The sequence below is a fragment of the Mus caroli genome, chromosome 15 (assembly GCF_900094665.2).
Source record: "Mus caroli chromosome 15, CAROLI_EIJ_v1.1, whole genome shotgun sequence".
In the NCBI taxonomy this organism is placed as follows: domain Eukaryota; kingdom Metazoa; phylum Chordata; class Mammalia; order Rodentia; family Muridae; genus Mus; species Mus caroli.
Genome location: NC_034584.1, coordinates 73,480,896 through 73,495,078, shown reverse-complemented (window position 1 = coordinate 73,495,078; position 14,183 = coordinate 73,480,896). Strand labels below are relative to the sequence as shown.

The 14,183-nt window shown below is 53.8% G+C and overlaps 1 protein-coding gene across 2 annotated transcripts in view; it reads left to right on the top strand.

Annotated features, from left to right (window-relative positions):
* Nucleotides 1-9,843, top strand: part of Kcnj4 (potassium voltage-gated channel subfamily J member 4) — a 28,177-nt gene extending 18,334 nt beyond the window's left edge. For both annotated transcript variants that reach the window (XM_029469426.1, XM_021183764.2), the window contains exon 2: nt 7,740-9,843. In XM_029469426.1, the coding sequence (XP_029325286.1) occupies nt 7,782-9,119 (1,338 nt within the window). In that variant the 5' untranslated portion in view covers nt 7,740-7,781 and the 3' untranslated portion in view covers nt 9,120-9,843. The remainder of the gene's footprint in view (nt 1-7,739) is intronic.
* Nucleotides 9,844-14,183: the final 4,340 nt, after the last annotated feature.

Sequence of the window (14,183 nt, the reverse complement as noted above, 5' to 3'; positions counted from 1 at the left end):
CCTGCCTCTGCCTCCTGAGTGCTGGGATTAAAGGCGTGCCCCACCACGCCCGGCTTCTTTCTTTTTAAAGACCAAGTTTCACTGCACTATGTATCCCTGGCTGGCCTGGGATGTTCTATGTAGATCAGGCTGGCCTTTCAACTCCTAGAACCTCTGCCGCCCAAGTGCTGAGATTAAAGGCATACGCCATTACTGCAAGCTTTTGATTTTACTTTTTTTTTCTTTTTAAGATTTACTTATTTTATGTATACGAGTCCACTGTAGCCATCTTCAGACACACAAGAAGAGTGCATCAGACCCCATTACAGATGGTTGTGAGCTACCATGTGGTTGTTGGGAATTGAACTCAGGACCGCTGGAAGAGCAGTTAGGGCTCTTAACCGCTGAGCCGTCTCCCCGGCCCGTTTTTACTTTTTTTGAGACAGTGTTTCACGTAGCCCAGGCTGGCCCGGGATGCTCTGTGTAGCTCAGGCTGGCCTGGAATTCACTCTAGAGCCAAAGATGACTTTGAACTCTTGCTCCTCCCACCTCTGCCTCCCCCCTGCTGAGACTGCAGTCCTGCTGGGCTGCAGCTTCTTCCGAAGGTGGTGCCTGCTGGGGCAGCTTGTACATGGAGGGGACAGCAGTGTCCTCAAACTTCAGCCTCAGCTCCGGGGTTCTGGGCTCTTGTTTGCTGAGATCCAGGGGCAAGGCAGTGGTTGTGTAGGTGGGAGCTCAAGCCGACCGGGGGGGGGGCGGGAGGAGGCAGGAACAGGCAGAGAGCTGGGCTCTTTACATCTTCTTGGATCTGATTTTCTTTCTCCAGCCTCCCCATCCCCAACCTTGGAGAGCTCAGTAGGCGAGTGGGTCAGGGAGTCACGGGGCCTGATCTCTCCTCAAGAGACTTGTGGGTGGCTCTGAGAGCCTCTCTCTCTTCTGTCCATTCACACCTATCCACATGTTGTGCACGGTCATCCACGGGTCCTGGAGCCTGGCAGCTGGCAACTGTTGGACAGTTGCACCTGCAGGGCCCAAGGTCACCTACTCTGTTACCCGGTTACCCACCCCCAAACCCTGTGGACATTGTCCAGAGTGCTCCCAGCCCCCCCCCCACCTCCTCTCCAGCTCCAGACACTCTTGTCCTCGCTTGCTTCCTACTCAACCCCCATAGCACACCCGAAGGCTACTCTCAGGCGCCTCAGACCTCAAAGGTGGGAACACTTAGAGATGTTAGGGATGTTTGAGTCCAGGCTGGACTGTAACTCACTACGTAGCCCAGGTTGGTCTTAGACTGTAGGTTGGTTGCAAACCTCTCTTTTCCTTGTCTTTTTCTACTTCTAAGACAGGAATGGTGCCGGTACCTTTTCTGAGGTCACCAAGAGGCTGAGAGGAATCGATCTGCACAAAGCACTCAGAGTGGCTCCAGCTCAGAGTGAATGCTTGCTGGTCTGCTTCTCGCTCAGTGTGGATCCTGCAATATGATCGTGCTGGGGGCGGGGGGACCAGCAGTGTGCAGAGGGATTCCAGGGTCTGGAGGAAGGCAGCAAGGCTGGCGCTGTGTGCCGTGCAGTTTGGTAACGTCAGGGCCTCCCTGCACATACAAATGTGATGGGTTGCTCCTTTTGCCAGTGGAGATGCTGAGGCTGAACTACCAGTGAACCTTCCAGAGCCCACCTGGCTGAGTCCAATCTGTGCAATTTGCTTCCAGGGCCATAGCATAGCTCTCACCCACTTGTTCTCAAGGCAGTGAATGACACCCTGTGTGTGATGTGACAGTGCCTGGCTCTGGGCGGGTCCTGAATTTTGTATCTGAGGCTCCTCCTTGGATCCCAGAACAGGTGTGTTCTGTCCTGGAGTGATGTGTCACTTGCACTGTGCATGCGTGGGCTGTGTGCCACACTGTTTATTCTTACAGTCCTAGGCAGTGACCTCCATAATTAGCTTTACCTACAGATGAGGTGTGCCGAGTCCAGAGAGGTGAAGTCTGGCCTGACATCCCCCAGGGAGTGATCTGGAGGGACTGGAGAGAGAGAGAGAGAGAGAGAGAGAGAGAGAGCAGTCAGCTATGTGCTTGCCTTGCAAGTGTGAGTGCTTGGAGTTTGATCCCCAGAGCTGGAATCAAATTCCGGGTATGGTGGTGGATGCTTGTGATATCTGTGCTGGGGACGTAGAATCGGGAAGTTCACTGATCAGCCAACCCAGCCTCCTTGTCAGCCCCAGGCCAATAGGAGACACTGTACAAAGAGAGTGGACGGTGTTTCTCAGGTTGTCCTCCGGCCTCCCATGTGGTATATCTACATAGAATAAAATGTTGGGTGTTATCACTGGGAGGGAAAGAAGGAGATAAAGGAGTCAGATTACCCATGTCAGGAGCCTATAGAGGGCCACATCCCTGCTTCTTCATGTTTCTTCTTTTGAGACAGAGTCTCACTGTATAGCTCTGGCTGACTTGGAACTCACCGTCTAATCCAGGCTGGCCTTCAATTCACGGAGATCCACCTGCCTCTGCCTCCAGAGTGCTGAGACTAAATGTGTATTCTACCATGGAGTGGACCAGAAAGGCCTCCTCACTTACCCTAGCACGACCAAGCCTGGGCTGTCCCAAAGCTGGAGCATAGGACAGCCTTTACTCTCAAAGGTTGGAATCTGTGTTGCTGGTATGAACGCCTCACTTCCCTGGGGGAGACCTGCACACTTTCTAGAGGCAGGACCCTACTCCCACTGCCTGTCTGAGGCTCAGGGGACTAACAACAAGGAGTCTGTATTGTCCTATACAGCCTGCACATGTCCCCTCTCATCAGGGAGTTTTGAAGGGTCCCTGTTTCCCAGACAGCAATGTGAGAATCTGCCCAGAGCACAGGTGTGGTAGAGTTAAGCCAGAGTTCTCTCCCAGCTCTTGTGCTATGCCCTTGAGTCACTGTATCTTTGAGAGACAACTGACCAGCCACTCTGGAGTTTTATCTGTAGGACCCTGTGGGCCCCTCCCACCATCAGATTTGTTCCCAGTGTGGCAGTCCTCCAAACCATCCCAATGATGGCCTGCTGAGGTCAGAGGTCCTAAGTGTGCAGATATGGAAATGAAGGCACAAAGCAGAAGTCTTAGAGCTGAGACTCAAGCATCCCGATGCAATGAACAGGTTATTTCCATAGTTGATCTGAAGCTACTGGGAGCGAGACAGCATGGGTGAAGGGGCACAGAGAAGGTGGGGCTGGCCTGAGGGGCAGTTAGGCCAGTGAGAGATGGAGATAGAGAGAAGGAAGGTAGATCCCAGAGGAACCAGGCTGGACAGAGCATCACAGCAGGTAAGAGACCAGGGGCCATGGAGAGTGGGAACAAGAGTGACCTGGGATCAAGAGGACTCAGACCTAGTGGGAGTCGGTCCTACCTTGCCGCTTCTGCTGTTCCAACCCCCAAGGCTCATCTCCCCAGCTCTGCAGCCTACAGCTCCCCAGATGGGAAACAGCAGCCGGAACCCTTTTGTGTTTCAGTAGCTGCTTAATAAATACATGTTAGCTGAACAAAGGCGCCAGCGATACCTCGGTGAGATAGGCAGGCCACGGCTGCTGTGGAGTCTGCGACTTCCTGAGCCTTCCGTCTCTCAAAAACACTTCAGAGACAGGGCCCTGAGGCCGAGGTGTGAGACTGCCAGTGAGTGCTGTCTCCTCCCATGTTGTCTCTCCAACAGCAGTGACCTAGAAGATTCATAAATAAGATAAATAGCCCCGGCCGGCTGGCTGTCCCAGAACACGGCTTCTACGGCTCTCTGCTCATCTGCTACTGAGGCTGGCAAGGTCAAGGGAGGTTCCCAGGGAGCTAACCTACAGCATCGGGTCACTCACTCTGTCATGGGTAGTCAGGTGTGTGTGTGGGAAGGTGGTGGTGAGTGAACTAGAAATGGCTGTCCTTACAGCCTGTGGGGTTCCCAAAAGAACCGTTGGCACTAGACATACATACAACAGGGTGCAATCTGAGTAAAGACAACGGCTCCACCTCCACTGCTCAGCTTGCTGGACTGCTCACGGAGGCTGGGAACCCTGGACCACCTTACCTTCCTCTGCTTCTGTTTCTTTCAAGTGCCATGGCCTCAAAAAGCCCAACTGGAGGACAGCTGGGGAGGAGAAGGACTTGCCTGGGAACCGTCCACACAGTAGGGCACAGGGCTCCAGAGTCCTTCTGTCACACGGCCAGCCAGCATCCTTTAGTGCATAGTTAGTGGATGGGATGGAGACTCTACCTTCCAAAGAGTATGGGGTGGGGGTCATGCAGCTGCCTGGACAATCGGGGTTCTACTCAGAGGAGGACTCAGACCTAAGTGGGGGGATGATGTTGATCTATGCTTTTTGTCCCTCCGTGTCATCCATGGTCCTTCTCTTCTGAGCTTTCCCTCCAGTCTCTGTATCTTTTCCCAGAAATCCCATGTGATCAAGGAAAGATCTCGTCCATGCCCAGGCGGGGGTCCCATGGACACACCGCCTGCCCAGTCGGCACTTTTCACTGGTGAGATGTGCACTCAGCCCACACAATGACAAGTGAGCCTCATATCACTACCGAGAAGGCCTGTGGTGGTGATGGTAGCTGCTTATCGGAGCAGGAGGGACCGTACACAGCTACTCCTCGCTGTACCTGAGAGGACAGATCTGGGAAACTCGCTTTCCTAAGCAGGGCTAAGCATGGGGATGAGCAGGAGCCATAAGAGCCATTGTGAGGCAGGCACAGGAGGTGCTCCCTCCAAGAGCCTGCTGGAGCCTTAAGAAAAGGCACAGAGAGCCGGGCGGTGGTGGCGCANGCCTTTAATCCCAGCACTTGGGAGGCAGAGGCAGGCGGATTTCTGAGTTCGANGATTTCTGAGTTCGAAGCCAGCCTGGTCTACAAAGTGAGTTCCAGGACAGCCAGGGCTACACAGAGAAACCCTGTCTCGAAAAACCAAAAAAAAAGAAAAGGCACAGAGGCCTGCAGAACTATGGGGCAGGCGATGGATGGGAGGCTCTGGGGAGCATGTGTTGAGCATGGGGGTGAAGACCTGATACAGTGTGCGTAGAATGTTAAGGATGCTGGCAGAGGCTCCCTCACTTTGGAAGTGCTGAGGGAGGGAACTCCAATAGCCTAGAGCCATGGGGATGTCCCTTGGCCACTCACCCCAGGACACCTTGTGAGGGTAGATTCCCACAATGAGCCATCAGTGCAGCACGAGTGAGCCGGTCCTCCTAGCAGAGAGTCAGGGCTCCTTTGTCCCTTGGGAGGGGACATTTGGCAGGATCCCCCTTGGACAGCCAGTGGCATTTATTAATCAAGGGCCCGGGTGCCAGGCCCTGTCCTCTGCCTCTCTTGCAGTGGTGCAGATTTCGCTTCAGAGCGTCATAATGAAGTTAGCACCCATTTCTCCTTGGCTCCTGGCCCCCAGGCCCCTTAGGAGAAGAAAAGCCAAAGGCCCATCTTTCAAACTATCAGAGTGGGTGTGAGCACCCCAGTCAGGGACTGCCCACGGCCACCTCGTTTTGACACCCTCGGTGGCTCTGTCTGGGCCTCCTTGGCCTCAGCAATAAAGCAAGGATTTAGAACATGGCTACTTTGTGTTGTTCCTTGGCTGTAAGTGTCTCTGGAGCAGATGGAGTTGGAGGTCACGGGGGAACACAGCAGGGGAACCCCAGCTAGAGTGAGGGGCATTGCAGGCCTGGTATTGCTTTCTGGCCCATACCTGAAATGCCTAATGTTCTAGGTCAGGAAACTAAGGTCCAACCAAGTCACATGACCGATCTGGAACTTTGACCCAGGAAGCCCTCGGGGTGGAGTGGGGTGGGGGAGATAAGCAGGGTCGGGTAGGGTGGCCAGGCTTGAGTGCGGGCGGGATGGAGGGAGAGGGGGACTCTGGAGAAGGAGGCAGGGGAAGAGGCTGTTGATATCTAAATTATAGCATTGGCGCGCACCGGTTGCTGAGGCAACCGAGTTGTCCTGAACCAGGGAAGTGTGTAAACATTGCCACAGATGCACAATTAGACCAGGAAGAATAGAACAGAAAATAGAAGCTTCCAGACTTATATAATTCTAGGCCAAGATGTTATCAGGAACCCAGAAGCTGGGTCTTGGCCCTGTGGCCTTGGAGGGGGGGGAGCTGAAAATGACTGCACCGTGTCCTTATGCTCAGACCTCAGTGGCAGGGAGCACTGAAGAGAGTGTGCCCTCTGTGAGTCCATCTGGTGGGCATGCCACGTGCGGGTGACAAACTTCTGCAGGAACAGCTGGCAACCGTGGCCAGGCCTACCTCGCAAGGTGGAAACAGCAAGGTGGCTGGCTTTGTCTCCCAGGGTCTTGGAGGAATTCTGATCTTCAGTTTGCATAGGCAGAAACCGATACTCCACGGAGGAAACTGAGTGTCCTGAGGCGGGGACGCAGGAACAGTAGCTGCCTCACCTACACCCAGGGTCTTTATCCAGGAGCTCCCAGAAGGTGAGGCCTCCTGAGTCTCAATCTATTTCCTTCCTAGCTAGCCCCTCCTCCTCTCAGCCAGCTGCATGTGCGCATGCACAGAAGAAGATCTAGGCTCTCCTGTCTTCCATCCAGCACACTGGATACCCTGTAGGCCCCATGTCCTGCTCCCAGCAAGTCTGGGGACAGAACGAGAATCTGGGGATCATCCTGTCTGTAGACACTCACACCACAGTAACTGTTAGTCACAGGGAACTCTGAGCATTTGGCAAAACCAATGCAGATGTGGAGCTGAAATGTAAAAAACGGAAAACAAAAACAACAACAATAAAACCTAGGTAGTCAGTGCAGGGGCTAAGTTGGGAGGCAAACAGGGTCAAAGCTCTGGGTGTGCAGGACACAGCATCAAGTTGAGCATCAGAATAGCAGTGTGGCTCAGTGGTAGAGCACTTGCCCAATATGTCCAAGGTCATGGGTTCCAACCCTGGCACCACCAAAAAATAAAAAAGAGGTTGGCAAGATACCTTGGCTAGTAAAAGTGCTTGCCGTACAAGTCTGGTAGCCTGAGTTCGATCCCCGGAAATCAAGATGGAAAGAGAACTGACTCCTGAAAGTTGTCCTCTGTCTTTGACATCTACATCCCATAGCAAGCATGCCCCTTCCTGATGATGGTGGTGGTGGTGGTGGTGGTGAAATGAAGGGTGAACATAGCGGTGTATCGGTTTGGTTCCACATTTGGCAGGCAGAGGCAGGCATATCTCTGGGTTCAAGGTCAGCCTGGTCTACATAATGAGTTCCAGCTTAGCAGAGACAACATGATTGACACCTTGCTTCAAAACCAGAAAATAGGGGCTGGAGAGATGGCTCCGCGGTTAAGAGCACTGACAAAGGTCCTGAGTTCAGTTCCCAGCAACCACAGGGTGGCTCACAACCATCTGTAATAAGACCTGATGCCCTCTTCTGGTATGTATGAAGACAGCTACAGTGTACTCATATAAATAAAATAAATAAATAAATGTTTAAAAAAAAAACCAAGAAAATAGAAAAAATATCCATATAGAAGCTTCCAGAACAATGGCAAGCTGGAAGGGCCACATTGAGCAGAAGTAGGATCTAGATCCTACTCTTTGTCCGGCAGACCCCAGGGGGTTGGATCAGACAAAGGGACATGGGCTCAGGCCTGGTCTCCAAACCGTCCTCTGCCACAACCCTTCTGAGAGTCCACGGAAGTCTTGAGGTCTCATGTAGGCTTTTCTGGTCCTGAGAGTCTGGCAGGTTGTTTCTTTACCGTCCCCCCTCGCTCTCCAGCACCTCACCTGTCCCTTGTCCCCCACAGGCCCTGCATCTCCCCAGGTGACCACGACGACGGCCTCAGGTCATGCACGGACACAACCGAAACGGGCAGGCCCACGTGCCCAGGCGGAAACGCCGCAACCGCTTCGTCAAGAAGAACGGCCAGTGTAACGTCTACTTCGCCAACCTGAGCAACAAGTCCCAGCGCTACATGGCAGACATCTTCACCACCTGCGTGGACACGCGCTGGCGCTATATGCTCATGATCTTCTCCGCGGCCTTCCTCGTTTCCTGGCTCTTCTTCGGCCTCCTCTTCTGGTGCATTGCTTTCTTCCATGGTGACCTGGAGGCCAGTCCCTCAGTGCCCGCGGCAGGAGGCCCGGGGGGCAATGGCGGGGCAAGCCCGACCGCCCCCAAACCCTGTATCATGCATGTAAATGGCTTTTTGGGGGCCTTCCTCTTCTCAGTGGAGACCCAGACGACCATTGGCTACGGGTTCCGGTGTGTGACAGAGGAGTGCCCATTGGCGGTCATTGCGGTGGTTGTCCAGTCCATTGTGGGCTGTGTCATCGACTCCTTCATGATTGGCACGATCATGGCCAAGATGGCACGGCCCAAGAAGCGGGCACAGACCCTGCTGTTCAGCCACCATGCTGTCATCTCCGTTCGAGACGGCAAGCTCTGCCTGATGTGGCGCGTGGGTAACCTGCGCAAGAGTCACATTGTGGAGGCCCACGTCCGGGCCCAACTCATCAAACCCTACATGACACAGGAGGGTGAGTACCTGCCACTGGACCAGCGGGACCTCAACGTGGGCTATGACATCGGCCTGGACCGCATCTTCTTGGTGTCACCCATCATAATAGTGCATGAAATCGACGAGGACAGCCCACTCTACGGCATGGGCAAGGAGGAGCTGGAGTCAGAGGACTTTGAGATTGTGGTCATCCTGGAGGGTATGGTGGAGGCTACGGCTATGACCACGCAGGCCCGCAGCTCCTACCTGGCCAGTGAGATCCTGTGGGGTCACCGGTTCGAGCCTGTGGTCTTCGAGGAGAAGAGTCACTACAAGGTGGACTACTCGCGATTCCACAAGACCTATGAGGTGGCCGGCACGCCTTGCTGCTCCGCCCGTGAGCTGCAGGAGAGCAAGATCACGGTGCTGCCTGCCCCACCGCCCCCTCCCAGTGCCTTCTGCTATGAGAATGAGCTGGCCCTTATGAGCCAGGAGGAAGAGGAGATGGAAGAGGAGGCTGCGGCCGCAGCAGCCGTGGCTGCAGGCCTGGGCCTGGAGGCAGGTTCCAAAGAGGAGGCAGGCATTATCCGGATGCTTGAGTTTGGTAGCCACCTGGATCTGGAGCGCATGCAAGCCGCCACCCTTCCACTGGACAATATTTCCTATCGCAGGGAGTCTGCCATCTGACCTCCAGGCCCTGCCCTCCTCTATTCCCGCAAGAGCCTCTGCCAGGGGTGGGACACCTAGACAAGCCTTCCACTCTTAGGACAGAGTTGAACGTGGCTCTGTGGACCTAGAGGAAGGTGGGGGCTTCAAAGACTGGGAGATCCCTTCCTGTTGACTGCAGGGCCCAGGACTGGGAAGGACCCAGGTACTCCGCCCTGATGGCCCAGGGCCCCCTGACATCTCCCCACGGTGGCTCTGGGCCCCCAGATCTTCCACCCTTTTCCCACTGACCCTTCAAGGATGTACCCCTTCTGCTCTCAGGACCTCGGGGAAGGCGGCTGGACTGCTGGGGGGCGGGCATCATGGGGTTCTGGGTGGGCAGGGTGGGTCTGGGGGGAGGGGGAAGGGTGTGTTTCTTTTGCATGACTGTGGTCTGTGCTCTTGATTCTCTTTTGTAAATATCTATAAATGGAAGAGATGGAGACACAAGTCCACCTCTGCCCATTTCTACCTGTGAGACAGAGAGAGGCTGCCAACCTCTCTCTGTGCACCCCCCAGTCCAGCCTCAGCCCGACCCAGCTGGCTGGTCCCTTGAGACCTTTGAAGCCGGCTCTGTATGGTGTTGGGTTTGGGTACAGAGGGGACTCAGAGGTAGGATGAGAACCCCTCCCTCCTTGCAGTCCCTCCAGTTTCCAGATTGATGACGGCGTTTGTAACTATTTTTAATAAAGCATATGGTCCACTAGAAGTAGGCTGGTAGAGAGAGGAGAGAGAGAGAGAGAGAAAGAGAGCAAGCAAGCATGTGAGTATCTGTATGTGGCCCCTTTTCTTTAAAACTAGCGTGTGTGTGTGTGTGTGTGTGTGTGTGTAGGTATACATGTGTGTCCTTATGGAAGCCAAAGGACAACCTCAGATGTTGTCCCTTGGGGGCCATCTACCCTTTTTTTTTTTAATTTATTTTCATTTTCATGAGCATTCCCTCCCCGCCCCCCACCCCCACCCCCATGTATGTGTGTGCAACTGATGCTTGCAGAGGCCAAAAGATAGCATGGAATCCTCAGGGCTGGGAGTTACTGAGGGTGGTAAGCCACCATGTGGTTCTGGGAATCTGACCTGGGTCCTCTGCAAAAGCAACAAGTGCCGTTAACGGCTGAGCCATCTCTCCAGCCCCACCCACCTTATTATTTATTTATTTTTTGAAATAGCGTCTCTCACTGGCCTGGAGCTCATGATTAGGGTAGCTGACCAGAGAGCCCCCGGATCTCCTGTCAAGGGCCAGCTTTTTTTTCTTTAAAACACAGGTGCTGGGGATGGAATCTAGGTCATGTTTGTCTTTCATCCCTTGGGCCTTTTCAGGGGTACGTACCCTTCTGGAGATACACAGGGACCTCTGCCCCCTGGTAGTCAACGGAAGGACCCTGGGTGAGCATCATAGAAGCTAGGTCTGAATCAAATCTTGGTACCTCAGAAGAAGTAGGAAGCGCCCACTGGATTAACCCACACGCAGACGCACACACACTCGTGTCTCTACATACTGCTCAGGGAGCCTGCAGGACACCCTGGTGGGAGGGGCCCCAGAAACCTACTGAGAACCTGGTGTCTGCCTTGCTGTGGGACCCCTGGCAAGTCCTTCCCTCTGGGCTCCATAGTTTGTGTTATGTGAAGAGCCAACCTGACTCAGGCAACCGTTACTGTTCTTCAAAGTCTGTGAGTAGCCGAGGGCTCCCAGGCATCAGGAGCCCACTCTCTGAGGCAAAGGGGGGAACCAGACCCGATCTCGAGGAGCGTAGCAAGTTAGTGTTGAGGGCTGCCTGGGAGAAAAGTGCTGGATGGTCTAGCCCCACCCCTTCAGCCACTCTGTTCTACATGCCAACCGTGTGCCTAGCATTCAGGCTGTGGAAAAGCAGAAAGTACCCTGTGTGGTCTCAGGAACCTCTCTGCCAATATACCAGCTTACCTACTGCGAAGGAAGGTGGGTCTATGATGGATCACACGACACCAGCCATGGCCGCAAGCAACCATTCAGGTAAATACAGCACACCCAGCATGCTTTAACCATTTGACAAGAGAATCTGAGAGTTCCTTCCTGGAAAGAGGCTAGCTTGGGATCTAAGACCGCGCCCCCCCCCTCCCCCATAGGTAGCTTACTGCAGTCAGGCAAGGGCTGAGTTCACATCACATTTGATGGACTAATAAGACATACAGACCTGAAGAACTAAGGACTGGACTTCACTATATACAACGCAGAGGCCTGCTTCTCCTCTCCCATCCTCTGAGGCCGGAGATGGACGGAGGGGATGCTGCCTGCCGTGCTTCCCACCCTGGGATCCCAAGGGTGCCAGTAACCATTAGCAGCCTCCAAGGGCTGGAGCTGAGGATGAGAGGTAGCATTCAGCCAAAGAAAAGGCTCAATCAATGGCCTAGCCACCCAGGCTCACCCCAAATCCAGGTAGCTTCTCAGGGATGCCCTATCTTCCAGCCCCCGGAGGACACTGGGAGGCCCTCCTCTCCTGATTGTCCCAGGTGATGGGAAGGAACTGCCTCTGCTCTGGTCTCCCACTGGGCCCAGAATGTGGAACAGGTATCACGCTGTCCACTCCAGCAAGAGGCCAAATTTAGAGGGCCACCCAGGGACAAGCCTTTCAGCACCCCGCCTCCCCCCCCCAAACATTGTTACCAGTTAGCCACTTGCTCTGACTCTTGGGGGCAACCGTGTCTTTCAGACAACCCCATTCTTTTCTCAGGCCACACCACCACCACAGCTGCCACCACGCCAGATCCAGGGTGCAAGAGAGCTCAACTGCACTGCTCCAGGCAGGCTGCAAGCTGGGCTCAGCTCTGCTGACTCACCTCTCTCCCACCTGCTCCCCTTTCGCAGCCCTCCCACCCGCTTCCCAGCTCCGTGTGCAGCTCCTCTGATCTCTCTCTCTCTCTCTCCTTCCCTGCTCTCCTGGTGGCTGCTTCTGGGGGCGGCGAGCAGCTTAGATACCTTGGTGCTCAGTCATGCAAACTGGTTAGCAGCTGCGGGGACTTTTGGAGGTGCCACCACGCCCTTTTCTGCTCAGCCCAGGGAAGATGGGCCAGCCTTGTCTAGCCTAGGGCCTGCTCTTCAGTCTGGAAGAGAGATCACGGAGGACTTGAAGGGAGCATAGGTGTGGGGAGGGAGGGGAGGGCAGGAGGGTGTGGTCTCACTGAAGCTCCGCCCCCGCACCTGCGGGCTGCATGGAAAAACCACCATTCAAGAGTAATCTTGGCTTACCGTGGCTTCCTCCGAGATGGCTTCTGGAGCTTTCCTTAGGAATTTAAAAAAAAAAAAACAGCTTAGAGAGAACTAGAGAGGAGCCCAGGTGGCATTTAGCTACGAATTGTCACTATAAGGCCTTTCTTGGATCATGCAGGCTTCTTCCTGTGTGTAGCTTCTCTCATCTTTTCTGCTTATGGGCTGTTCTGGGCAGTATTGTATGTTTTGTTAGTTTTGTTTGTTTGTTTTAAAGACTAGATCTCATGTAGCCCAGGATGGCCTCAAACTCAATATGTAGCTAAAGATGATTGTGAACTCCAGACCCTCCTGCCTTTGCCTCCCAAGGGCTCACGTTAAAGGTGTGTGTACCATCACTCCCAGGCAAATTTTCCATTTTTGGAGTTTGACAGAAGCAGATGGATCTCTGTGAGTTCCAGGCTAGCTTGTGGTCTACCTGGCAAGTTCCAGGACAGCCACATATAAAGACTTTATCTCAAAAAGCAAACAAACAGACCCCAAAGATGAAAGACGGGAACATTCACATCCTTCCATGAAAATAAGCTACACCTTTTAAGGGTAGGAAGGTTTTAACACCCTAGCTTCCCTCCTGGTGTGAGGAGGAAGGACAGCTATCAAGGGACAATGAAGTCAAGACCCTTGCCACCCCATGTCCCCCAACTGGGAGGGAAGATTGAGAGGCAGAGGCTCCTAGGTTGGAATTTTGCCCTTGGGACTTGGCAGCTGTGTGACCTTGGGCAGGTAAATTTGTGTGTGTGTGTGTGTGTGTGTTTGATATTCATATATCTATCTTCATTTTGTATGGACTAAATGAGAGCCTGTGTGTGAGTGGGCATGGCAGGTATGGGGGTCTGGTGTTAATTAATGATCTAAATAATCTAAATAAATGTGAGTGGCCTTTGGAAACAGTTTGATCAACTTAACAATAAATGACACAATTAGTCTGAGAGCAGACTTGGAGTTTCCTGGCAACCCTGGGGAAAAGAGAAACCAGACTCATTGCTTAGCAGCGGGTATGCGTGAGCCCTGAGGCGGGCAGGAGGGAGCATTTCTGAACCACTGTGCAGTCCAGGGTCATCTCGTCCCTTTCTCCGAAGCTTCATTTCCTCGTCTTCAAGGTTAGGAGCTGGGTTTCATGGCTCCCGGGGTTCTGGTGTGTTGTGCAAGCGTGGATTCTATTCCTGGCTCTTTCTGAAGATGGTGGGAGGCCTCGGGAAGAGAGCAGGTCAGAACAGAACCGACACTTAGCAAAGTCATCCAAGCCTCTTTGCTACCTCCCTTAGGCCCTAGGGACCTGCAGGGCCTACACTCTCACTGTCCACTGACTCCCTCAAGTCTGCATCAAATCACTTCATGGACCAGGCAGGAACCTGCCAGCCCAAAGCACTGCCTAGGTCCCTGTGGACAGCATAGACATCGGCACCAGGCATCCCACATTCTACCCCTGACCTTAGCACCTGGCCCAGATCGATGCTGAATCCCAGAATCATGACTGATCCTAAAAAGCTCCCTCACCTGACAAATAATTTATGAGCCCCTCCCATAAGCAATGGAGGCCCTGTCTCAGGCAAGGGACTTTGGCACTAAACCAGAGCTGTGCCTGGAACCCGGCCTACGGCTCTTCCACACTGGGGTATAGTGTTCAAAAAGACCTCTGGCCAGTCACTAGCCTGGGAGCACAAATTCCTACCTGACTGGACAGGAGTGGGTGTCAGATTTTCCAGTCGCATGATGGGAGGAAAGACAGGAACACGGTGGGACCCTATGTATGGGGAGGGTGCAAGCCTGGGATAGTAGGCTGACAGACACCTGGCCTTTCTTCAGCC